The sequence below is a fragment of the Cryptomeria japonica genome, chromosome 8 (assembly GCF_030272615.1).
Source record: "Cryptomeria japonica chromosome 8, Sugi_1.0, whole genome shotgun sequence".
Taxonomy (NCBI): Eukaryota; Viridiplantae; Streptophyta; class Pinopsida; order Cupressales; family Cupressaceae; genus Cryptomeria; species Cryptomeria japonica.
Genome location: NC_081412.1, coordinates 360020577 through 360045270, shown reverse-complemented (window position 1 = coordinate 360045270; position 24694 = coordinate 360020577). Strand labels below are relative to the sequence as shown.

The window sequence follows — 24694 nt, the reverse complement described above, 5'->3', positions numbered from 1 at the left end:
AACCCACACCACCCATCTTGTCTGAAGGGCGAAGTAGAGCATTAAAGTCTCCACCAAGAATGAACAAGTTTTCCCTATCATTCCTTAGAATGTCTTATAACTCAGACCATAGCTGCAATTTCAAATTTGAATTGTTTGGCCCATAAATATTGATAAGGAAAAAGCTGGTGTGTAACTGCTTCGATCATCTTCAGCCACTGCCACCATTTGTTTGTCCTAATGACATCCACTTCAACAACCGAATCCCACCAAAGAGCAGCAAGGCCTCCAGAAGCACCTTGAGCTCACACAAGACTAAATTTCCAAGATTGAAACTTCCTAGAAAAAACACCAAAATCCTCTTCTTTGATCTTTGTTTCTTGCAAAAAAACAATGTCCGGTCTCACTTGATCAAGAAACCTTTTGATCAAGTGGATCTTGTCAGGGGCATTGCAGCCCCTGACTTTCCACGATAGGGTCCTCATTGCTCCCGAGAAAAGGAATAACCTTTTCTCGATCTCAATTTGCTTTGGCCTTCTGCATTGCCCGCCATCTCCAACTTGGCCTTGTTAGATTTGGCACCCCTTTTCTTTTTCTCTCCCACCTTAGCTTTTGTTTGGAGTGATAGTGTCATCGCCAATGTACACTTATCTTGGGTTCCTGCAAGAGCTGAAAATCCCAGTTCGTCTTCATCCTGCGAGAAGGATGACTCGCCCTCATATTTTGAATCTAGGAGATCACCTCCTCTGTCCTTTACTCCTTCAAAAGAACTTTCCAGATTTCTTATCGGGGATATTTGAATGTCCTTAAAAACTGGTTCCTCCAAATTAGGATCGGGATTATCAATCTGTATTTTTGAAACGATCTGAAAACTTTCTGGGTCTAGGACCATACTGGTCTCTTGTTGAATCTTATTAGTAAGATCCTCCGCAGGTTTCACCAATATTGTTGAGGGTGCATCCTTTTCCTCCACATGGGATACACCCTGGCAAAAAATTTTACATTCCGGTATTGTAGGGATTTTTTCTACTTCCTGATTTTCAATGATTTCCCTTTGTAAATATCTCCTACCCTCTGAGCTGGTCTCCTCCGGACTCCACAAGGCATCCTTCGCACTCCTTCCCTGAGGAGTTACTACAAAACCAGATCTATTCAAAGAAAGGGACACATCTTTATCCAGCATCCAAGATTCGCTACTAGTTAAACCAAAGGAGTGTGATTCATTAACAAAAGATTCATCAATAGCATCCTTTTGTGATTCAAAATTTTCCATCTTGATGTCATATACTGAATCATTTCCACATTTTGAAGAATAATGAATTGAATGAATTGCCCAGTCCTTTTCATTCCAGTGTTGTTCCCAATGGTTACCCCCTGACAGCCGAATGATTTCCTCCACTAGCTGATTCTGCATTACAAATTTGCCTTTTTCATCTTTTTTACAGAAACCCAAAGGATGAATTTTGGTAGTGCATTTGGAACAAGATTCCATCTTTTCCTCCAAAAGTATTTTTTGTTTCCAAAACCTCGACCTTGTTTTGATCTCTAAGGTGCCAGGGAGATTTTGGATTGGCTGCCAATTGATACACAGCCTAGAGACCATGCTATAATAAGAGGAATCGACATGTTCTTCTGCCATCACAAACTCACCCAGTTTGCATCCTATTTGTTTTAATGTTTCCAGATCCTTATATTCCTGAGGGAGACCAGGCAGTTTTATCCAAATGAGGACAGTTTCCACCAAAGCCTCATAGGGGTTGAAGTTAGGTTTCCAGGCTGAAATGGTGAGTCCTTTATGGCCCATTCTCTATTATCTAGTCTCTATCTTGAGCTGTTGGGCATACAACTTGATAGTAACCATTACCTAGGGTTTTGAGACCCACACCTTCCCCCCAGTTTTTATTACACCAGTCCCTAAACTTGGAAAAAGCCGGCCAAGCACCTCCCCATATTACAAAAAGGGCTTTATCAAACATAAAACTAATCGAATCCCTCCATGCTTCATTTGCTAGTTCTACAGAAAGGACTCTACTATATTCGGCGTTTGGGTTTACCTCTAACACCTTTGCTGCCTCAGAGGAGGGTTTTGGCTGCCAAAACTTCTCCTGGACCGTTCTAAAATCCACTTTCGGGCCAGAGTAGAGATCCCGAAAACCACCAAATCCCCCAGTTTTATGAGCCCTTGAAGAGCTAACACCACGATCCCCAAAATTGTTCCACCCTTTAGAAGTCACCGGAGCCTTCCATGTCCATCTTTTTTGGTTATTCTGCTTCCGAAAGCCATTGTTCCAGCCATTGTTAACGCTCCTGCCGAAAGGCCATCTAGATCCTGCACCGCCTCTATAGAGGAAACCCTCATGTTTCCTGAACCCTGACCTACCGCTCCGGTCCACCATTTCCCTCCAAGTTTTCCTGCAATTTTTTGATATATGCATATATTTTTTATAGAGGCTGAAGAATTTAGTGCACATATATATTTAAGTTATTCAGTTTAGTGCTAGCATTAAGTCATTTTGTTTATTTAAATTTTTACGTAGAGTATATTTATTTTAGAAGCTAATTTAAAACCCTAACGATGTTTCTTTTCTAATTTACATTCATATGAGGGTTTCAGCTAAAGAACATAGGGCTGCCCCTAAAATAATAGGCCTTACTCCATTTATAACCTATTATTTTAGGGCCAGCCCTTTGTTTTAATAAACCTTTTTATTTGAAAATAAACTAGTTTTTTAACCTGCACATTTTAAAAAATTACTGGAACAGTTTTTAATCTATTTATGTTTGCTTGGTCTCTACCTGCTATATTGACATGAAATTAAAAAAATCAGTTTTTTCATTATTTTATGAATATTGCATTGATTTTTAGCTTCCCAAATTTTGCTGAGTTTTTATTTCCCTTTTTAAGCATCAGTAATTGAATTCCATTTACACTTTCTCCATGTTTTGTCAATGTGTAAATGAAATGCTAACGCAAATTCTTTCATTCCACCTAGTTAACACTTTTTTGATTGCTTGGATCGATCTTAGCCATTTTTGCATTTTGCACTCTGATGACCATTTATCAAGGTGCCATACAACTTTGATTTCAATTCAAAATAGGGCCTTCTTTGAATTATGCTCATGCATAATATAGGCTTTTATTTGTTACTTGAACTAATCCCATAAGCATAATCATCCCTTACATTGTTTTACCTTTGGATCGTGTGATGATGTATCCATAGATTTTTGTACATCTGTTTCTGCATGTATTAGCATGACCCATCACCTTTTCTGGGTTTAAATCTGAACATATGTGAACTGTGATGTTTCTGACTTTTGATGATAGCCAGATCTAGTTTCTTGTACTGTTAAACATGAAGAGCTTGTACCATCTTCAGCTCTGATTTAAAAGCTTCAGATATTGAAGTGTGCATGTCTTAAGACTCACAAATACCATTGAATAGACTTGGCTGGGATAAAACATCTAAAACATAAGTTGGAAGATGGAATCTGTGTGAAGTAATGTCCACATAACAGGTGGAGAAACTCAGCACAAACAGGAGGGGAAACAAATCAATTACTGAAAGTGAGCAACTTATAACGACATTGTTTTGAACATACCTTTAAAATTTCTTCAATGGAACCTGAAATTTCAGATTACAAACATGAGGGTGACATTGATCCACTTAAACAGTTCTATAGAACAATTTTTTTATGAAAATCTCTTAATGTCAGGATTGGGCAGTCATTTTGAATGAAATTTGAAACTTATACATAGGAAAAGTTCTTAATTGATTTTTATAAACCTTTTAGTGTAGCAAATTGCTAACACTCGCATGCAATCCTATTTAATGTATAACAAGTTTGAGTGTTTGCAACTAATGAAAAGAAACAAATTGATTATGTCAAGTGTGCAACCAATACTGACTGGAATTTTATGTCCAAGGGGGTATATATTTTTCTGAAATGCATCTGGAGTAATCCACATTAAGAACATAGGTTGCATTCCCACGGAAAGTTGGAAGTAGGCTTTAATCATGCAAATTGCTCAACCTTACTTTTAGACCAGGGCTCACAGGACATTCCTTCCTTAACTTAAACAGGACATTCATTTACTTTTCCTGGAGCCAAATTTTTATGAATTATCACATGGAGTTATGCATATGAAATAACATCAGAAAATATAGTATTGGTTCTTCTATGCCACAAGGATTGGACTATCCCAGACTGTGCCTTTACAAAATAATATACCATGGTATTTTAGTTAATTGTTAAAATAATGAGGAGCATTACAATACTATTTTAAATCTTGCAGGTCTTGGTAACTGACTATTTTGGTTGTAATGAACAGGAAGCTAACAAATTGCTGGCAGAAGGGGGTAATGGTCAACTTTGGCATTTGAAGAAAATGCTGTTGACAAGGCAGCAGTTAATGGTTACCCAAGTTTCATCTCTTTACCCTATAGCTCGTGGTGCAGAACCTAAATCAGGTTGTCATGTTGATTCTTATTTAGGTTCTGCAAAAGTCTCATCTTGGAATGTCACTGTTCAAGGCATAGATTTGCGTCTATAACTTAGATTGCTTGTTGTTTCAGGTGAAGGTTCTGGATCATCTCCAGTCTCAACCTGCACTGATTCACCTGTAGAATCCTTGACCATTGGAGGCTTGCAGTTGTTTGGACCACCACTAAAAAAGCTGGGCTTCTTCAATGATAAGCAGGAATTTCAAAGCTCTGCAACAGCTCTTGGATATGTTGCCCACGTGAGAGAAATTGATACTCTCTTCATATTACATTCTCTATATTTGAGTTTTTTGCAGATCGTGGAAATTCTCATTGAATTGTTGTGGAATCTAGTTATTGTTGATTTATTGCTATTATTGGGGGCTTTGCAGATTATTAAATTGATTGCATCATATTTAGATATCCCTCTTCGATATCCGTTGAGGTTAGGAGGTTCGCGCTCATATATTCAAGATTATGCGTCTCTGGTAGAGCCATCAATAAATGAACAGGAAGGAACTTTAGGGATGGATTTTTTACAGAAGCATGTTGTTGAATTTCCACTATTTTCAGAGGGCCAAGAACCCACCAGATCGGCATATGCAGTTTTCCTGCTGAACAAGGTATGTTCTTTTAAACTATTGTGAATTGGTCATTAGACTTAGCTAGATAGCAAAGATGTTGACTTTGACCAAATGAACTGTTGTAACTGTCACTGATGCCAGTTTAGCTCTAAGGGAATCTGATACATTACTTTGAAGTGTTGATGGAGTGATATCAATTAAATGTATGTCTAACATTTTGGCTATAGGTGGTCATACAATAAGGTCAAAGCTATGTTCCACCAAGTTTCCAGGATAGGGATGGCAGGGGACGGGAACATGTTTTGGGGATGGATGTTTTGGAGGCCATTTTAGGGGATGGGAAAGGGGATGGCTATTAACAAAGGGAAAGTTTCAAATATTTATATGATAACATTTATAAGGCATTCATCATATGCATTATAAATCCTTAATACATGACTTTTACAAGAAAATATTTGAAGGCTGTAAATTTTCATACAAAAAGACAAAAACATAAAAATTATGCTGCTATGCATGAGCTTGCAAAGAATTTTCGCAATCAATGAGCGTATCTCCGTTGTCTTGGGATTGTAGTTGTTGACACAAGTGAGAACAAATTCCTGACTTTGTATAGAGTTTGAAAAGATGGCTGCCTCAATGACTGAAAACATTATTATTATATGTTGCAAACCTGCAATTTTGTGACTGCAACATCTTGAGAGGTACAAATGGAGCTTGCAATTCTAGGTATTGTTTTGCTTGATTTTATTTTGAAAACCCTACTATTTTATCTAATTTTTGCACCCAAGCCCGAGCAGTTGTCTTACCTAAACCATCAAAATAAGGAATGGACATTTTCCCAATTTTTCTTTGTAATTCACTGTTATTTCCTCGCTGTCCTCTTGGCCTATGTTTCATTCTGACATCTAAATATTCTCTAAATGTCATTGATGATCTGAATTCTTCACCGGAACCTAACCAGTCCTGATGTATTTCTTCCTGTATTTCTCTTATTGTAGGTTCATTTTCAGGTGGCTGGTTTCTAGCAGTAAATATAGGCATAAATGGTCTAGCTGTTCTTGTTCTTTCTGGCTGATTATTAACTGACTGTTCATCTCTACCCCCATTGTTTCCCCCATTATTTTGATGTTGATTATTCTGTCTTCCATTATTGTGGTGCTGATTTATATTATTAGCCATAAACTGGGTCATCAAGTTGGTCATTCTATTAACATTATCTTGCATATCTTGCTGACTTCTGATCAATGCAGCCAATAGATCCCTATTGTTATCCGGATCTCCCATGTTGGTTTCAAAAATAAATTCCTCGTCTGTTTCTGTGTGGCTATCTTCAATTTCAAATGGAATAGATGAACTATTTTGCGCTAAAGGAGAGTTGGGAAATCTGTTTTGACGGGCCCTAGTACTTCGGAAATTATAATTTCCCTGGTGCATACTCAATTGTGCATTAAGTTTTCATGAAGTTTCAATACCCTACAGGCTGGCAGGATACAAAACGCTTTGATACCACTGTAAAATTCCTAACTAGATTCTGTTAACAATCAATTTATAACCAGGCATGACATAGTAGAAACTTGTTTGTGCAGTAAAACCAATGGTGGATACGACATCTTATACAGCATTCACTTATTTGGTATTTTATTGATTCCAGAAATCAACGTTACATATAATAACTGGGACATTCACTGTAAACAGAAAGATCAATTCCTTCTTAACAAAACAAAGGTAAAGTTTGAGTTATAGTGCACCTGACTGCGGGTTAAACATTCACGCTGATCAGAATGGACGAAGCTTATATAATATTCAATTTGCATTTGGTTTGTACACCACCATTCCTTCCGTATTGCTATCTGATACCAAATCACTGCGATACTGTTATGACATGTGATTCCTTGCCCATTGTACATGCTGTGACCACCGGGAATCCACCGTAATCATTGACGGTCTTTACTTCATTCCCAGTTCTGCCGGAACGCATACACTCTGCAATGGAATCATACACTTTGCAATGGAATCTTCTTCCGTGACTGCTGGGAAAGGGAACTACGTAGTGTGTATTATACCCGATATCGGGTTTCCTGCAATGAACAATTACTTCTATACTTCGTGTGGCTGCTGCGTCTTCCATGGCTACACCCAATGTTGGGTCAAGACTGTAGGAATAGAAATGTCATCTACATGTTCTCTCAACCCGTCACTATTCCCACCACTCTGCCGTTAACTTCCTTTCGTTTGGTACTCACGTCGCTGTGCTCTCTACCAATATTCACGCCACTAAACTACTATGTGGCTTTACTCTTCGGTTCCGATAGGCCAGTATTGGCTGGCGAAAGGAACTATTCAACAAGAGTTGATATCGCGTAGATATCCAAACTTCTCTTCCAGGTTTCCTTTTTAATAAAATCTTCTGTGCCCCTCACGGATGCTGCTGCCCATTCTTTTATATTATCATCCGTTGGTTATAAATCATCCCGTTAAAAATCCCGTAATAGTAAGTTAATTACGGTGTAAAACAAATACATGTAAATAAAGACATTCTTGTAAATATTAATAATTTATATAAATGAATGGGAGAATTTATATAAAATAATTAATATATTTTTATACTTTCGTCAATAAAATATTAGGGGACATGACACTGGAAAGTGCTTTCAAATCTTGCAAAGTCAACCCTAACAACATGCAACTGTGATATGCTATGAAGGAGCTCAAAAATTTGTTGTTTTGCAGACCAAAATCTCTCATTTAGGGCTGAGAGTGGCTTGGGGGCCCACAAAAGAACAACAAAATATTTTTTAATTCATTTGGGCCTTTTTAAAAAAAAATGAGTGCAACTGCAAGGGGGCGGCTGGCTGTCCTCGAGACAGTCATGGGGCATCATTCACATCCCCAGTCATCCCCGTGAAGTCCTTGTATTTTCAGGACATCAAGGCCTAATTTTTGTTTGACACGAAGTGGTGGTGGGGCATTTCTGAGGCCTACCCATTTCCCTGGTATGCTACTGGTATGAGGACATGTCAAAAAATGCCAGGGACGTATCCCTAGGGAACACAAGTCATCAAAGTATTTTTGGCTAGTTGAAAGTAGGTAGACCTGGTGAACTTCTTGGTCTAGTTTAGTGATATTATTTTTTAATAAGGAATCAAATACAAGGATTTTTAATAGGAAGTTAAACATGTTTATTGCATGCACAAACTTCCATCAGCTCAGATGTAAGGGTTGTCGGTTATCTACTCCAGCATTGTCGTCCAAATCTTTCATGGAGCCTCATCCCTTTTATTCACATCATATGAATGTGGCAGACCATTGTTGAAGACGAACACTTGTGGACTCCATGAACTCTATTGAATCCAATAGTGAACCACAGCCCCCTTTTTTGGCCAATACAAAATTGTTAAATTAAGACATGTTCACAACCAATAATGCAATAGAGCACAATTATGGAAACCAACCAAAAGAGAACAAACCTAATTGGGTCACAATATTGGAGGTCAAAAACATTTAAACCTTTTTGTCTATACCAAATTACAAGTGCAGCAGATAAGATCAAACAGTGAAAGCTAAAAGAGTACTATGAAAACTAGTCAAAACCCTATAATTGCAAGTTATTCGAAATGCTGAGTGAGTCTTCTAAAGAATGCTGTTTTGATCCTTCCTAGGTCTGTCAGATCAGTAGAAAGAGAAATAATCAGTGGGAGTGGGGCCCTCGGTACCCTTTTAAGAGTGTCTCATAGGATATTATAGAGTCGTTAGTAGAGTGTGCTTCATTGTGTAGAATGTTATGGGTATCTTGTAATGTCTCCTTTTTGAAATGGGATTTAATAATAATAATAATAATAATAATAAATTAAAAAAATCTTAAATATAATTAAAATTTAATTGAGTTTAATGAATTGTCAAAAGGCATGAAAGAAAGAGTTATGACAAATTGAAGGACTAGGGTATAAAGGAGAGATCATTCTATGAGAAGAGGACATGAAGCAATTAATCGAAGAAGGGTGGTGACTCATTACTTGTGAAGGGTAGTTGAAATGGATATAAAGGGCAAATCATTTCTTTGAGAGAATCATGGAATAAATCATCAATTCATAAAAGGAAACATCATTAAAACAATCAATTGGGAATAGAATTTTATGTAACTTTGCAAGAAAATTAAATTATATTTTCAAGAGTAGCGATAGCGTGTGAAAGGGTGTTACTATTCCATAAAGAAGATTTATATATATGGAGATCGATCCATGAAAGCAATCGAATCAGCATATCAATTCAAGCATCAATCATTCAAGAAATCATTCAGGCATCAAATCATTCTAGCATAAAAATATTCAAGCATCATTCGAACATTGACTTTTCAATCCATCAAGAAATATCAATCAGCTAAAGCAACCAGCAATAATCTAGCAGATACTTTAAGCAATCAGTTTTGAATTTGAGGAAGTGTCTTGCAAATAGGAAGGATGAAAATTGAAATCCCTGCAAAGTTCATGAGAGGATAAGGACAAAAACCCTCATTGCTCTTATTGGGTTTGGATGAAAACCCTAATCTTGATCAAGATGGACTAAGAGTTGGAAGGACGGAAACCTTTTCATGCTCTTGGCAATTTAAGGACAAAAACCCTTGATATTGCCACTGTTGAGTTAGGGACGAAACCTCTAATTCAGCAGATTTATAAGCATTTCCAAAGAATTCACAATATGATTGATTTTGAGAATAATGCTATGATTTATTGATCTGAACATTATTATAAATTCATAATCTTTGACAAATCTATTATCATTTTGAGTAAATATTATTGTTATAAGGCAAAAATCAGGAATATCGCAAAAAGGAAAATTACAATTGGTATCAGAGCAGTGATCCTGCCATCCTGCTGGGTCAATATAAATTTTCAGATGCATTCTAATCAAGGAGAGTTTAAGGTCAATGAAAGGAAGAGGACATGGATCCTATTTGAGAGTTATTGTACAAATCAATGGTCCAATGGAACAACCATCAACCTCTCATCCAATCAAAGTTTTAAGTGGAACCTTAACATACATATGTTTATGATGGAAACAATGATATACTTTATTCATTCTTAAAAACTGATAACATCAGATACTTTGGCAAATTTATATAACACCAGCCAGTTTTGATTTTTATCAATTTCAAGCACACCATTTCTCCTATCTCAATTCTCAATTGTAACAAGAAAATTCATTCCACATCTAACTCGACTTATGTACTTTTCTGTCGATTTTCTTGCAGGCTGCATTCACTCACTTCCACAAAGGCTTCCCTCTTTCATGATCTTCACATCCTTGTTCTAAAGGATCAAAATGCTGTCCAAAAGTTTGGATCTCCAAAAGCAAGTTCAAAAGGCCCCTACCTTACATTCAATCTCAATATTTATTTCTCTTGTTCTTGTATGTTACAGAAGATAAAACATTTCACGTCCTAGATGCTACATACAGAAAGCCCTTCACAAAGGAAAGACATGACAATCATTATCTGAAAGTTTAGGATTGCACGGTCATAATTCAGTTCAAAACACCATCAAAAAGATAAAATCCTGATACATGTTGCTTCTTTGATGTCCTCTTTTGTAAATGCCCTAGTTTTTGCCCAAATCACAGTTATACCATCAAACTACTGTATGCCTGATTCTGTTAATAATATCAGATCTGATTGTCTTCTTAATTCTGCTTTTATTCCGCTCTAAAATGGAAGAGATATTCCATTCGATTTGATGATAAACTGATCGATTCAACCTCCTATTTATACACCTCAATATGCCCTTTTACCAACAGTTATACCTCTTCAATGAAGTCAGCTAAGGGAGGGAAAATATTATTATATAATTTGAATTTTTGCCTCCAAAAATAGGCACCCAAACCAAGGGGGTCAGCCACATAAATTATCTTATTTTATCTTTATTTTACCACTACCTTTGCTATAAATTAGTTGGCTAGAAAAAGGTTAATTAAATTTTGTTATTATTTGCAAAACCTTGCTCAGAACTGGGTGCTAACCTCAAAGGAGGTCGGCCAACCAAAATAAAAATATTTAATTTAATTTAAAAGCTTTCTTTTTTATCTGTCGCCAAGGGTTTGATATAATACTATGGTCTGATATTTATTACAGCCATGATCTTAGACTGGGGCACGACAGCTTCCTTTGGCAGTGCCTTAATTCTCTTATGCATTGCCTTCATATCTATCAGTTTTATAGTTTAAACTGCTTCTTCGAGGCCTTTGAAGCTCTCTTTAATCACCTCTTAAAAGTTTTCTCGATTTATCTTAACCATTGAATTAGACTTATCATCAAAAAGTAACATTCTTTTCCATTTCTTTAAAGTAATTAAACACCTTTTGCAGACTTTTAATTCACACAATGCTCTTTTGGTTATTTGTCCAACTTGGATTGCTAGTCTAAATGCATTTTCAAGGCCGTTGACATGGCTAAAGTCATATTGCTACAACTCTATCCGGCCAATGTAGAATAGAGTATTTTGCTGAGTATTCTATCCTCTCTTGAAATAAGGGATCTCTAATGCTGTTTTTGATTGATCAACGGGGACAACCTCAAGGTTCCAACTGTCAGTTCATGACTGCAGGATAATTCAGTTGGTTGATGTGTTTTGCTGGAAACACAAAGGGGACTTACATGGTTAGATAAAAACAGTTTTGGTTGTATGGGTTCCCTAAGACTCTAGAGTCTTGACTTCATTGAATTTCTCTTTAACACGATGCTGTTTCAGACTTCAACTTTTTGATAAAAAAGGGAAAAAAAGAGGGGAAAAGAGAGATAAAGCAGCTAATTAATCTACCTAAGACAGCATATTCAGGAAAATAGACTGAAACCTTCAAAAACCAGATTCAACTTTACTAGCTAATAAAGCACAATTATGTAAAACCTGATGCAATCTTCAAGGAGAGTTAGATTTTCATGCTATTAAACATAAATGTAGAACTTTTACATCCATCCATTTGATATTTAACAGCTGAACTAAGCATATAAGTGGGTTCAGATTAACCATTCAGGGGTAGTGACAATCAGTCAATCCTCAATGGTATGAACTCCAATGTTTCTATCAAATACTAACCTGAAAATACTATCTGAAAACAAAATACATGACATGAAAATTAAATAGTGAAGGAGACCATGCACTCACATAAAATCAAGAAAACTTTAACTTCCATTAAATCTGTATAAAATTCTCCAGAGTTTCAGCAATAATCTTAGAACTTCTTACAAAAAGAGGGAAAAACAATCCCTTATTAGATTTCCAAAATTGGATGAATGGCCTAGATTTAATCTTACAAGTGGCCCAGATTCATCCTCCAAGGCATGGCTTCCTATACCTATTAATAAGGAACAAATATCTCCCAACCAACTACCAACTAACTAATAACTACCGAACATAAAGTTGCTACCCAAAAAGTGCACTTGCACGGAGCTCAGAATCTGCAATGAACTTGGGTAGTTGGAAAGAAATAACTAACTCTAGGAAAGCACTTTCTCTTTTCTTGAGGTAAACTCTTTTACCAAAAATTCAACTTCCCCTTGCAAGTAATCTTCCAGATATCCCTGTTTGCTGCGTGCTCTGCTCGAACATATTCTTGAAACTTCATGCAAACCGGGAACAATTCCCTATTAAGAGGAATGGGAGGATTACACACTTTGAACTGAATGCCCTCTCGATGGATGTCTACTACCCTCAGCGGTTCGTGCCAGTCCGATTGATGAGCTTCAAAACGCAGTATATCTGCGTGCAGCCTGCTGGCGAATTCTATGTCCTCTGTGGAGTATGTAGTTTTATTAGTCCTCAACCTGTCATTTCATTGTGACACTACATCATCACTTTCCATGTCATCTTTCTAGCCGGTGACCAACGCCTTGAGGATATTTTCACTGATATTCTCAATGCCAGACAAGGCTTCCTTGCACTCATCCTGAATTTTTTTGATGGTGTCCACCATGTCATTCTTCATGTTAACAATCCAATACCATTCCTTAAAGGTGCTGATATTATGGGGATCTAAGATTGTCTGCAGCGTGGGAATTTGAGCGTGAGTCCATAAGAGAGCTCTCATGAGGGGTAGAGCTATATCAATCGTTTGTTGGATTTGGAAGCACTCTCTCTGTACCTCCGCCATCTTCACGCGGGTTAACTGTATATTGATTGCTACATCGCGGACATCTTTGATGATTCTCTTCCCTCTTGTCTTAAGGCTCCGGATCCATTCTCTAACTGCTTTGGCAGTGTCACACACTCCTTCGAACTTAGTTGTAGTTTTCTGTGCCAACGCCAAAGGGGGAATGTGGGACTCAACAACATGCTGTAATGGCCTTAGCAAGTGATCTATGTATCCCTTGGCCTGCTGGGCACAAGCTCGATATGCATCCCGTTCAATAGTCATCTCATCCAGCTGCCGAAGTATGTTTTGAATAGAGTCCTTGAACTCTTCTCTCTCCTGTTCCTTGGTCGCCTTCCCTAGCGAGATAGATGTGATGCTATAATTAGCCAATGCGATCTGTTCTGCTCGTTTGTCCTTGGGTGGAGCAGCAATATGAATTGTTCGATTCCTCTGTTCGTCCTTGGTGACCCTGGAGTAGGTTCTTGGCTTCTTCTTTCCTTTGGCCCGTGATTATCCTATTCAAGAGAATATGTCCTCCAGGTTAATTGGCGGTTTGACAATTGCTTTCCCCTATGCCTGGGCTATCAACCAGTCATGAGGGATGGTTTGTCCTGATGTAACCACGAGCTCCCCATCTTGTCCTCTAGATGTCTCAGCAGACTCGTTGCCTATCCATGGCTGATCGGATGTAGAAGGTGGATTAGCGCTGTATCAGATCCTTTACTTATAGTTGAGTTTTCTCCCACCTCACTAAGCAACTGATGTGTAGCTTCTAATAATGGTTGCTCCTCAGTTCTATTGGGTTCTTCGGTTTTGTCTTCCTCTTTTTCTCTCTCAACCACGGTGTTATCTTTGATATCGCCTTCTTCTTGCTGCGCCTCATGTCTGCTCACTTGCGTGGGCTCTTGTCTGTCAGTCTCCTCATCTAGCACAATTTTTCCATCTTCGACCCGATTTCTAGGTCTCTCCAAACTAACGGTCTGTGTCTCTATTTCTTTTTCACTTTGCTTTTGCGGATCATTCGTCTTTTGTGGTTCATTTGCCTTTGGTGCAATTGGATCTTTCTGTGAAGGTGGGGTAGACAAATGATCAAGCTCAACTACATCATCATCCCAGTTGGGGTCCCTAGACGAAGTGGCAGCCTCGGGCCTTCTTATTGGGATCTTTTCCTGCACATGGGCCTCAAGTGATTGACTGGGGTTCCTCTTAGTCCTCTTTGATGTTCGGGTTCCCCTGTTGGCCTTTGCTTTCTTTCTTTTCTTCTCAGGCTTTTCCACTTCTTCCTCTCTAGGGGCACTTGATTCTCCCTCATCCTCTGAAGAACGGGAATCAAGATTGCCCATCATATTATAGGTGAACCGGGTCCCTTCATGGGTTAACCTTTCTACCTGCTGGTATAGCCAACTATCCGTATATCTTCTAGGACCTTCCATGATGGCCTTGAAGTCTGTGATCGGGTCTTGGGCCCAGTTAATGGTTGGTGGGAGGTCTTTGACTACCTCATAATCTTGGGTCTGCAGGCAATCTCCATAATCAACTACCTGATCCGGGACTTGGCGGTACTCGAAACTCTCATTTGCTGAACATTTAACCTTGAGTATTCTCGCCGACGGACCTCAAAGTCATCTAGGCAGTTAGCCCAGTAGTCCTCTATGGATGCCTTACCCCTGTAATGCCTGCAATAAGCCTTCTTTCCTAGCTCAGCGAGGTCGAAGTATTTCCTGGGGAGATGCTCTTGCAAGCAATAAGTTGCTAACTCATCAAAGGATTCCTCGGCCGACACAGAGTTTTTGAAATACACATCATTCTTCCCTATGACCATTGGGAATGTGAACCCTAATTGCTTCCTTTCTTTGAGTATGTGCCCTGCTGGGTGCGCTTGTCTTGCAACTTCCAAAAGGACCATTTTGTCTGACGGCTATCGGGGAAGTCGGAATGTTGTTCCCTCAAAGCCGGAGATTTTGATGTAGGAAAAGCGAGGGAACTGGATGAACCATGCTCCGTACTTCCATATCAATTGGGTAGCCTGCTTTGACAACTTTATGTGTAATCCCCCCTGCATCATCCTAACCATGCGCATTGTGAATGCATCATTCACGTGCTCATACTGACCGATTGCATAAGCAATGTTGTTTTTCTCCCTTTGAGCTATGTTATAATAATGCAACTGGGGGTAGCAGTCATATACCTTCCTCTGATTGGGCCCATTCCCAATTTCACCTTTTCGGATCAACCCTGGCAGCTGCTGATGTCTAGCGAACATATAGACCAAGTAGGAAGTCATGGTGAAGTATTTCTTCTCCTCGAGCTCAAATAGTTGCGTGTGAATGTTGTCGCTAATGATTTGAGCCCAATCAAACTTAGCCTTCCCATTGAAGACCTACTCTATGAAATAAAACATCCACTCCTCAAATAGGTTAGAGTGGGGAAGCCCTATGACCCGTCTAAGCAGTGTAACCATGTCCCCGTACTCTTCATTGAACTCGCTTCTGTAGGTCTTTTTGCCGATCCTAGTGCTTGGGTCTCTTCTTACTTTAAACCATTCTTCGTTGATTAGTACTTTGCACTTACTAGGATTCATATCAAAAGCGAGGTGGGCCTCATCTATGGTCATTGCGGTGGCGCCCTCAGGAAGAGGGATGTCAAATGCCTCTCCAATAGCTTCAGGGGTGAAATCAGCCATTACCATTCCTTTCACTACCACCATTCTGGTTTCCGGTTGATAATGCTTTGCAGCCTCGACCACAAGCTCATAATTCTGTATTGCCGATGGGAAACCAGCAGCTTGTGCAATGTCGCTTTCTACCATCTGCTTGGGCTTGCCATATGCATTTGGAACATACACTCTATCTCTGAAGTTCTGGATGTCTATATGTCCAAGGTCTGTATCCCCAACATTATCCCAATTACTCTGGACCCTTGACTCCTCGATCACCCCTTGATACTGATATTTCATTTTTTCAAGCTTGCGGGGAATGTCAGCTTTGAAAGTCTGTGATGCCCTTGGTGCGTCAGGTGCCTTTGAAGATTCTGCCACCTGACCTGATTAGGCATTTATCCTGCACACTCGGACACGAATTATGAGGTGACTTTGATGCGAAAATACGGGTTAGTAGTGTCAGAAGAAGACGTTAGCAATAAAATTGATGAACGACGAGATAGCTTAAAACTTGAAAGTGCGTTAAAACAGGCTATTTAAACAATTCAAACTCTATGTTTTAAATATGATTTGAACACTGAAGATTAGTTGGTTTCAAGCAGTTGGTTTGAGCAAATTTTCAAAAAAGAAAGTTGCTCTCTACGTTGTTGAAGAGTGAAAAGTTGCAAACGTTATTGGTTTGCGTGATTGAGCGTTTAAGTTTTCAATTTTGGTTTGCGCTGATTGTTTTGAATGTGCGTTTTGAAAAGATAATTCTGTGCTTGTAGTTTTGGACCAATATCCCTAAATTCGCCTAAGTTTTGAAATTTCGGCTAGAAGGCCAAATTTGGGAGATGGTGATTACTGTTGATGTTTGCTAGGGTTTAAACCTCAAGATTTTACACAATGCAGTTACATACTAACCCTAGGCAAAGAAGAAAAAACATGATTCTTTTGCAAAGTTTTAATCATTTGAAGGGGAAATTTCGAACTTACCTGGCATTGATTTGAAGGAGTTGATTGTTTCGAAGATGATGAAAGCTCCGCATTTTGGAGGAGTTTGCTGCTTTGGCAGATTTGAAAGCACAAGGGCACGTTTCACTTCCCTTGATACAAGTTAAAATGCCCCCTTACTACTAACTTCGGGTATTCTTGAATTTTCGGCTTTTGAAGCCGATTTGCACAACTGGAGCTCTTTTGGAATGGATGATTTACTTTCAAAAATGACTACAAGTACCAATTTTATCTGTCTTCTTGCTTTGGGCCTGTTAGCTCTCTTCCTACTTGTTGTGACGTATTCACACATCGCCCCATTGCAAATGGGGACCCCCTTTTCTTTTTTCCTTTTTAGGGTTAGTTTTCTTTGCTTAGTTGTGTGGTCTTGGCTTTTAGCCTTTGCATTGGAGAGTTGCCAGAGAGATCATTAAGATAGGGGGGTTTGCTTGAGTTGAGGTGGGTCAGTAGGTGGTCCAGGTCAGGGTCTCTTTGAAAGCCTTCTCTAGGTCAGGCTTTGCTCTTGTTTCTAGGTTAAGTCTTGATTGAGTTCGAGGAAGTCCTTATATCCTGCTAGGAGTCTTGCCTTTTGAGACCTATGTCTTTGAGTTAAGGAAGTGAATGAAGGATTGTGAGTGAGTATTATCCCTTTGAGGGTTTGAGATTGGTCCAGTTGATGAATGATGAAGTTCTAGGCATTTGATTGATGAGAAATTGACCTATTTATCCTTGGAAAACACCTAATGATCAAGTCTAGACTTGAAAATTTGGAGAAAGGTCAGGAATTTGAGCATTTTAGGAAATTTTGCTCTTGACCCTTCCAAAGGGTCTAGAGCGAGATCCTTAGAAAGGCCTAATTTGTCATCAAAAGCATTGAGTTGACATCACCTTGAAGGAAAATGGACTTGATTAAGATGAAGGAAGGATCCAAAAACCAAGTCTAAGAGCAAAGTTGAGGGGAAAATGAAGAAGTTGGGCTTGGGGAAAATGAAGAAGTTGGGCTTAAAACATGAATTTTGCTTTTAACCCTTCCAAAGGGTCTAGAGCGAATTTCTCTAAAAACCTCTCCTGCTTCTAGCATAGGTTAAAATCCTTAATTCCATGCCTTGAGTGAATGAAAAATGGACTTATACATGCCTTTGGAAATGAGCTAAACCAAGTGAAATGAGAAAAAGTGAGGAATTTATGCCAAAAAGCAAATTTCGCTCCTGACCCTTCCAAAGCGTCTAGAGCAAATTTTTTTAAGCTCCTGACCCTTCCAAAGGGTCTAGAGCGAAATCCTTAGGATAGCTTATTTCCTCACCAAAAGCACTGAGTAGACACCACTTTGAGAGCAAGTTGGCTTGAGTATGATAAGGTAAGGGTGGAAAAATCAAATCCAAGGCAAATTGAATGTGATTTGAGCCTACAATGCAAAATTCGGTCCTGGCCCTTCCAAAGGGTCTAGAGTGAAATTCCTAGAACTCCCCAATTTCGCCTAATGCACTAAAGAACCTTATTTTAAGCTAAATTGATGGCAAGTTGACTTGATGGTGATAGAGGGAGGTTTGACAAGTTAAATTCAAGGCAAAGAAAGGAGAAAAGAAGTGTGAATTGAGCCTAAGGAAGAATTTCGCTCCTGACCCTTCCAAAGGGTCCAATGCGAAATTTCCTAAAACCTCTATTTACTCCTTGTTTGAGACCAAGAACCTTATCCCTATGACGTAACTGAGAGAAGATTGATGTATACTCGCCTTAAGAACTGAATGGAAGTGAAGGCAATGATGGATTTGAGGTCAAAAGACAAAATTCGCTCCTGACCCTTCCAAAGGGTCCAGAGCAAATTTTCATAGAATCTTCCCTTTGCTTCAAATTTGAACTAATTTTGTGCCTTGGAGCCTTAGCTAGGATGTCATCATGCCTTGGAAGCAATTGAGGGGTGAAAAAGGTGGAGGATTTGAGCCAAGAATTCAAATTTCGCTCCTGACCCTTCCAAAGGGTTCAGAGGTCCAGAGCGAAATTCCTAAAACCTCTATTTTGCTCCATTTTTGAAACCAAGATTTTTGTCCCTATGGCATGGTTGGAAGGATTGATGTGTACTTGTCCTTGGAAAGTGATTTGAGACAATGAGATGATAGAATTTGAGCTAAAATGCAAATTTCGCTCCTAAGCCTTCTAAAGGGTCCAGAGCGAAATTCCCAGGAGGTCTAATGTTTTGCCTTGGTCCTTGATCAAAACCTATTCCTAAGCAATTTTGAAGGCAAGTGACTTAATCTTGGTAAGGTAATGTTGAAAATGAGGTCTAATTGAGCAACTTTGTCAATTTTCTCCCCTGACCCTTCCAGAGGGTCCTGAGCAAAAATCCCATTATAGGTCCTGTCCCTGGAGAGGATCCAGAGCACATTTTCTTATAGGTACTGTCCTAGGAGAGGGTCCAAAGCGAGCTGATCTTAATGGTTTCTTGTTGATGATTTAAGGTGAGAAATATCATGTTAGAATGAATATATCATGTATTCTTAATCATCTTTTGTTTGTTTTGCAGGTCAACAAAATTAAGATGGAGGAATATCAGGCCAGGACAAGGGCGACCTATTCCAGCTCCATCATCATTAAAGACGCCTCAAATGCATGGAGGAGGACTCAAAGTGCTTCAAAGTTGGAAGACTTCAAGTGTTCAAAGAGTCACGTAATAGACCAAACTATCCTCAAGGACCTCATTCTACAACATGGAGAAATCACAAGATATCAGAAGAAGGGTCTTACAAGCACTTCAAGGCGAAGTGAGCTACTAGAGGAGGAGTGACTCGACCGTGAAGAGGCCTCATCAAACATAGGGGAGTCAAGGAGAGGTACATCATTCATCAAGTACATCAAGGACAAAGGAGGATCAACTGAGGTCAGTGCAAAGGTACATTGAAGAAGCAGATAGTTTCAAAAGAGTTAATCAAAGTTAGCTTCTTAGCATCACCAAATTGAGTATCAAAAGAGATACGAGCAAGTACCAGACAAGGTGGCATCCCAGTCACTGTTCCTCCAGTCAGATAGGTCCACATCAGCATGTCCAGATTCAATGTACCTGACTCACCAGTGATGGCACAAACTTCGAGACACCTACCCTTGCTTCCCATTGGTTCACAAATATTGAATGTAATTATTTCATTGGCTAAAGGAGTTTGTTGTAACAAACCCTAATTAGGGTTTTTATCTTTTAATCCTAGCCATTGATTGTAAATCAATCTGAGCCATTGAGATGTAAAGAGCTCTTTATATAAAGCTCTGGCTCTTCATTTGTAAGGGTTAATAGTTAAGAGTTAGCTAATAATAGTTAGAGATTAGTCAATAGTGAATAATCAGTAAAAATAGAATAGCAATTAGAGTAGATTAGGAAGAGAAGGCAAAGAATTGCTGCCTTCATTGTAAATGAACTCCATTTTCATTGAAGTTATGGTGAAATGTGTCGTTTCTTTGCAATATGCATGGTCTCTTGTTGAATCTTCATTTTAGATGATGGTTAATTAGATTGAATGAAGGAAGTTACTGAATGCACTCGCCTGGAATCTGCCTAGTCCAAACCACTAGCCTCTTGCTGATTGTAAGGGTGCCCTGCGTGGTCAACTGGCATAAAATAAACTTAATATCGAGTCGTTACACGTTTATTGCTCATGCATTAACTTGAATGGTGATCAGTGTCTGATGGTGTAGCAATTTGAACATCTTCAAAATTCCCTTAGAAGATCGCATTGAGTTGGTGTCAGATTGTTCAATTTGATGGTGAGACCCAGCCCAGTAGGACTCCATCTAGTCGTTCATCCATCTTCTTGCATTCTAGGCCTTAGATTACATTCTCCTAACCCTATATCTTTTGATACTTCTTTATCTTCTAGCTAGTAGATAGGATTCAAGTTCCAACAGATTAAACGCTTAGGTAGTCGAATGTAAGTCCCCTTGTGATTCCATCAAAATCACATCACACCACAAGAGCTTATCCACGTGTAGAGAACCTACATATTAGAACCTTGGAGTTGCCTCAATTGATCCTTAGGCGAAATCTTCAGCATTCGGGGAAACTTTGTTCAAGAGAGGATAAGATACCTTGTTATTTTATTCTGTGTTCGCATGTGCATGAAAAACACATCAACACTATTTTGGCTAGATGGGGGATATTGCGCGAATTGAATCTACTGAAGCCTGATACTTACTTCTCCATCTCTTTTTCAGCCTAAGATCTCTTCTGCACGATTTGGAAGCTGAATGTTGTGATTTGGACTCTTCATATTATCGGCTGATGAGATGATATTGTTTGTTGATTGTTTCGAATGCTTTTCGGCTAAATAAGAGAATCCTCTAGCGCGATTTGGAAAACTATTTGAAGTTCGGCTTTTGAAGAAGGTTTTCGCGAACTAGGACCTTTCTCTCCCTTTTCGGCTTATTAGGGGATTCCGCATGATTGACCTTTTAACCCTTTTCTACTTTTTCGGCTCCTTAAGCTTGGTTGCGAGATTATGAAGTTTGTAGCTTTTCTGCTTAAATGGTCAAAATGTGCGATTTTAAACCTTTAGCTTAGTTTCGGCCCTTTTTGGTGAGGTTGTGAACTTGACGTCCTTTTGCCATTTTCGGCTTCTGAGCTTACTTTGTGAGTTTTGGCGATTTTCGGCCTAAATGGTCAAAATGCGTGATTTGGTCCCTTTATTCATTTTCGAGTAAATAAGGACTTTTGCAAGAATGTCTTTTTTGATCATTTTCGGCCTAAAAGCCGATTTTGAGAGCTTTACTTCACATTTCGGCCTTATGAGCCGATTTGTGAACTTAGAACCTTTTAGTGTTTTCGGCCTAAAAAGTTATCTTGACGTCTTTTTGGTTAAATGAGGCATTTTTGTTCAATTTCTGCTTAACGAAGCCGATTTAGACTTGGTCATTTGAATTAGAGTATCGGCTAATTGAGCCGATTTGTGCGAATTTTGGAGATGTTGGGAGTCTAAGTCTTTTAAAGTGATCTTCATTTTAAAACTCCTCCTTTGCTGTTTAACTACTTTGATAGATTTCAACCTCGTCTTATATTTTTAAAATCTTGGCCGATTTTTTCCTCAGCTCAAAACTTGTCAGCTTGGCAGCCTGACTTAGTTACAAAAAATCTGCTTCTTCCTTACAAGGTTTACACCCTCTAGAATCCAGGACTTAGGACATTCTATTAGTTTACAATTCCAGGTTAACTCGTCGGTTGATTGGACCACCCACCCAGAGCTCAAACTCTTCGTAGTTGCGACTTCTCTGCTTAGCTCAAAACTTCACTCAGAACCCCAACGAGGCAAAACAACAAAATAAGAAAAAGGGGGGACCCTGTCGACAACGGAGTGTGTGCAAGGCACAACAAAGACCATGAGAGGTCCATATACTATAGACTGGCTAGAATCTTCTTATACATCATCCATCTAAAATATTTTCACTCTACCTCCATGAGTCACGTCTTTTTGGTGCCTTTTGAATCCTAAGCCCCATCAAAATTTTCAAAGGCTCAAAAGACTTTCTCTTTCACTAGATCATGTCTAATCTGATGGCTCTTGTGTCCCTTCTCATTTAGATGACCCGAAACCTTGTTGAGTAATTAAAATTAAATGCATCACAAGCTGTTGATCAAATTTTAGACCAATAGTTCTCATACCTCCTCTAGATCAAACTGAAACAAAAAAAGGGTTTCCTTTATCATTAATTTTAATTTTAGAAGTTAATTCAACAGTTCTGTCACTTTCTTGACAATATAAATGATCCAAGCCTTGTTTGATTGTTTTGGTTGAAGATGTACTAGGTTGTAACAGCAAACATGTAGTCAAAATCTATATGAAGGTTTAACAAAGAGGATAATAAAAAAGGAAATAAATAAGCGAAGGGGGACAACTCACAAAACCTGAGAAGATGTTTTGAGGTTTCAATTGGATAATGTTTTGAGGTTTGTTTGGAATAACTCTAATTTTTAATCATACTAAGAGTAAAGGTGGTACTACTAACCCCTTGGAATCTAGATTATAATTGAAAGAGACAATATCAAGTTTGGTATCTATGCTATTTATGGCACCAATGATTATAGAAAGAGAATTGACCTTTGGAAATGGATAGCCTCTTCTCTAACCAAGGATACTTGGATTGTTGGGGGAGATTAGCATGATTAAATACGATGATGATAAAGTTGGAGGAATTCTTCTGATTTGGAAAGGCAATGAGTGATAATTTTGGTTATAGGCAAAAATTCTGTTGAAGATTTTTTATCCACTGGAAAATAACAAAAGTAGCAGTAAGTGAATCCGGTTCACATGGTGCAGCAATCGAAAGGATGGAAAAAGAATCTATTCCAAATTGGATAAGTCTTAACGCTTATGAAAATCACTTTTGCTTTGGAAATGATACAAAAAATAATATCATTCAAGTTAACCTTGTACTATGTTTTTATGCTCATGAAAATCACTTTTGTTTTGAAAATGATAGAAAATAATAGCATTCAAGTTCATCCTTGTAAAATGTCTGACCGCCATCCTATTGAGGCTAATATTTTGATTAAAGGTATGAAGAATATCGATAAGATTAGAAAAAAGGCTTATTCAAACTGAATACCAAGTTAAAGAATAAATATTATATAAAGGGTTTCAACACCTTGAGAAAAAACAATAAGGGATGCCAACTTCAACAAACAACAAAATGCAATAGTTTACCACTAGCAACGATAGGAAAGCACCCTTAAATTCTCCTTCGCAATGGCACCATTATGTTGGGCGCTAGTTGACGAGATGCCAACTTCAACACACAACAAAATGCGAATTGACAATCACCAGCAATGATGATAGACCAACTTAGATTATCCTCGACAACGATGCCATTTTGTTGGGCGCAAGTTGATGGGATGCCAACTTCAACACACAACAAAACGTGAAATGCTTATCACCAACAATGACGATAGACCACTATAGATTATCCCCAGCAACATTGCCATTCTGTCAGGTCCCAAAACTGTTGCTCCACTTCCTAGAACCAAATCTCATTAATAAGTCTAGGGTTGTAATCATCCAAGTGAAATCAATTCATCAACAAATCATAGTGTTAGAGGCCAGCTCTAGGAGAGTGGGTTAGATCTCCTACACTTCAGGCTTAGCTTAGACTCAGTAGGGTATTCCCAAGGGCATGCAATGACAGGTACTGAGATCACATAAAACGAACAATAATGAAAGAGAGATAACCAAACCTAACTTGATGTCTCAGTCTCAAAGACTGTCACTAAACCAAGAACAATTGGCTGCATATAACCCCTATATAGCTGATACCAGCATACAATCATGACTCGCACAAAACAAATGCATCTGAGGCTCACTCCTTGGTTATATCACTAGGTTGTGAATGTACAAAAAACTACTAATCCTACACTATTGGTTTGCATATTGATTTGAATGGTGTGAGATTGGTTAGCATTACCACACATTGAGAAGGAACAAACAGAAATAAAAGAACGAGCAGCCTTGTGTTTGCATACAACAAAAATCATGAGATTTTGGAACAAAGCATACTGTGTACATTCACCATGTATACAATGAGAGAGAATGTTATAATACTCGGATCATTTTCAAAATGTTATTACATTCATCTACCCTAATCATACACTCATGCCAGCAAATGTGGCAAGAAGAAAATGCATGGTTGTGACCAAGAAATCTTCTTGAATACTGCTGACAGACGACTTCCCAAACAACACAAATGTAAACCAACTCAACCTTCAAAGGGGACAGTGTTGAATATTTTCTGTCATTGATGTCAAGGTTTGGTTACTTGTCTGCTGGGTTGAGCTTCTTATCTGATTAGTTGGTTGAGCAGCTTGAGCTGCTTGTTTCAGCTAGTTGTGTGCCTTTTTGGTTTATGTCAGCTGCCTGCTTGTCCTCTAG

General features: G+C 38.6%; 1 protein-coding gene across 7 annotated transcripts in view; it reads left to right on the top strand.

Annotated features, from left to right (window-relative positions):
* The window catches only part of LOC131066304 (vacuolar protein sorting 38), a 93718-nt gene that overhangs the window by 56038 nt on the left and 12986 nt on the right, over positions 1-24694 (top strand). For all 7 annotated transcript variants that reach the window (XR_009111648.2, XM_058001031.2, XM_058001030.2 and 4 more), the window contains 3 exons: positions 4310-4448; positions 4554-4720; positions 4853-5083. Coding sequence is in view for 6 of the 7 variants with exons in the window: in XM_058001031.2 (XP_057857014.1) it covers positions 4310-4448; positions 4554-4720; positions 4853-5083 (537 nt within the window). In the remaining variant the exon portion in view is untranslated. The remainder of the gene's footprint in view (positions 1-4309; positions 4449-4553; positions 4721-4852; positions 5084-24694) is intronic.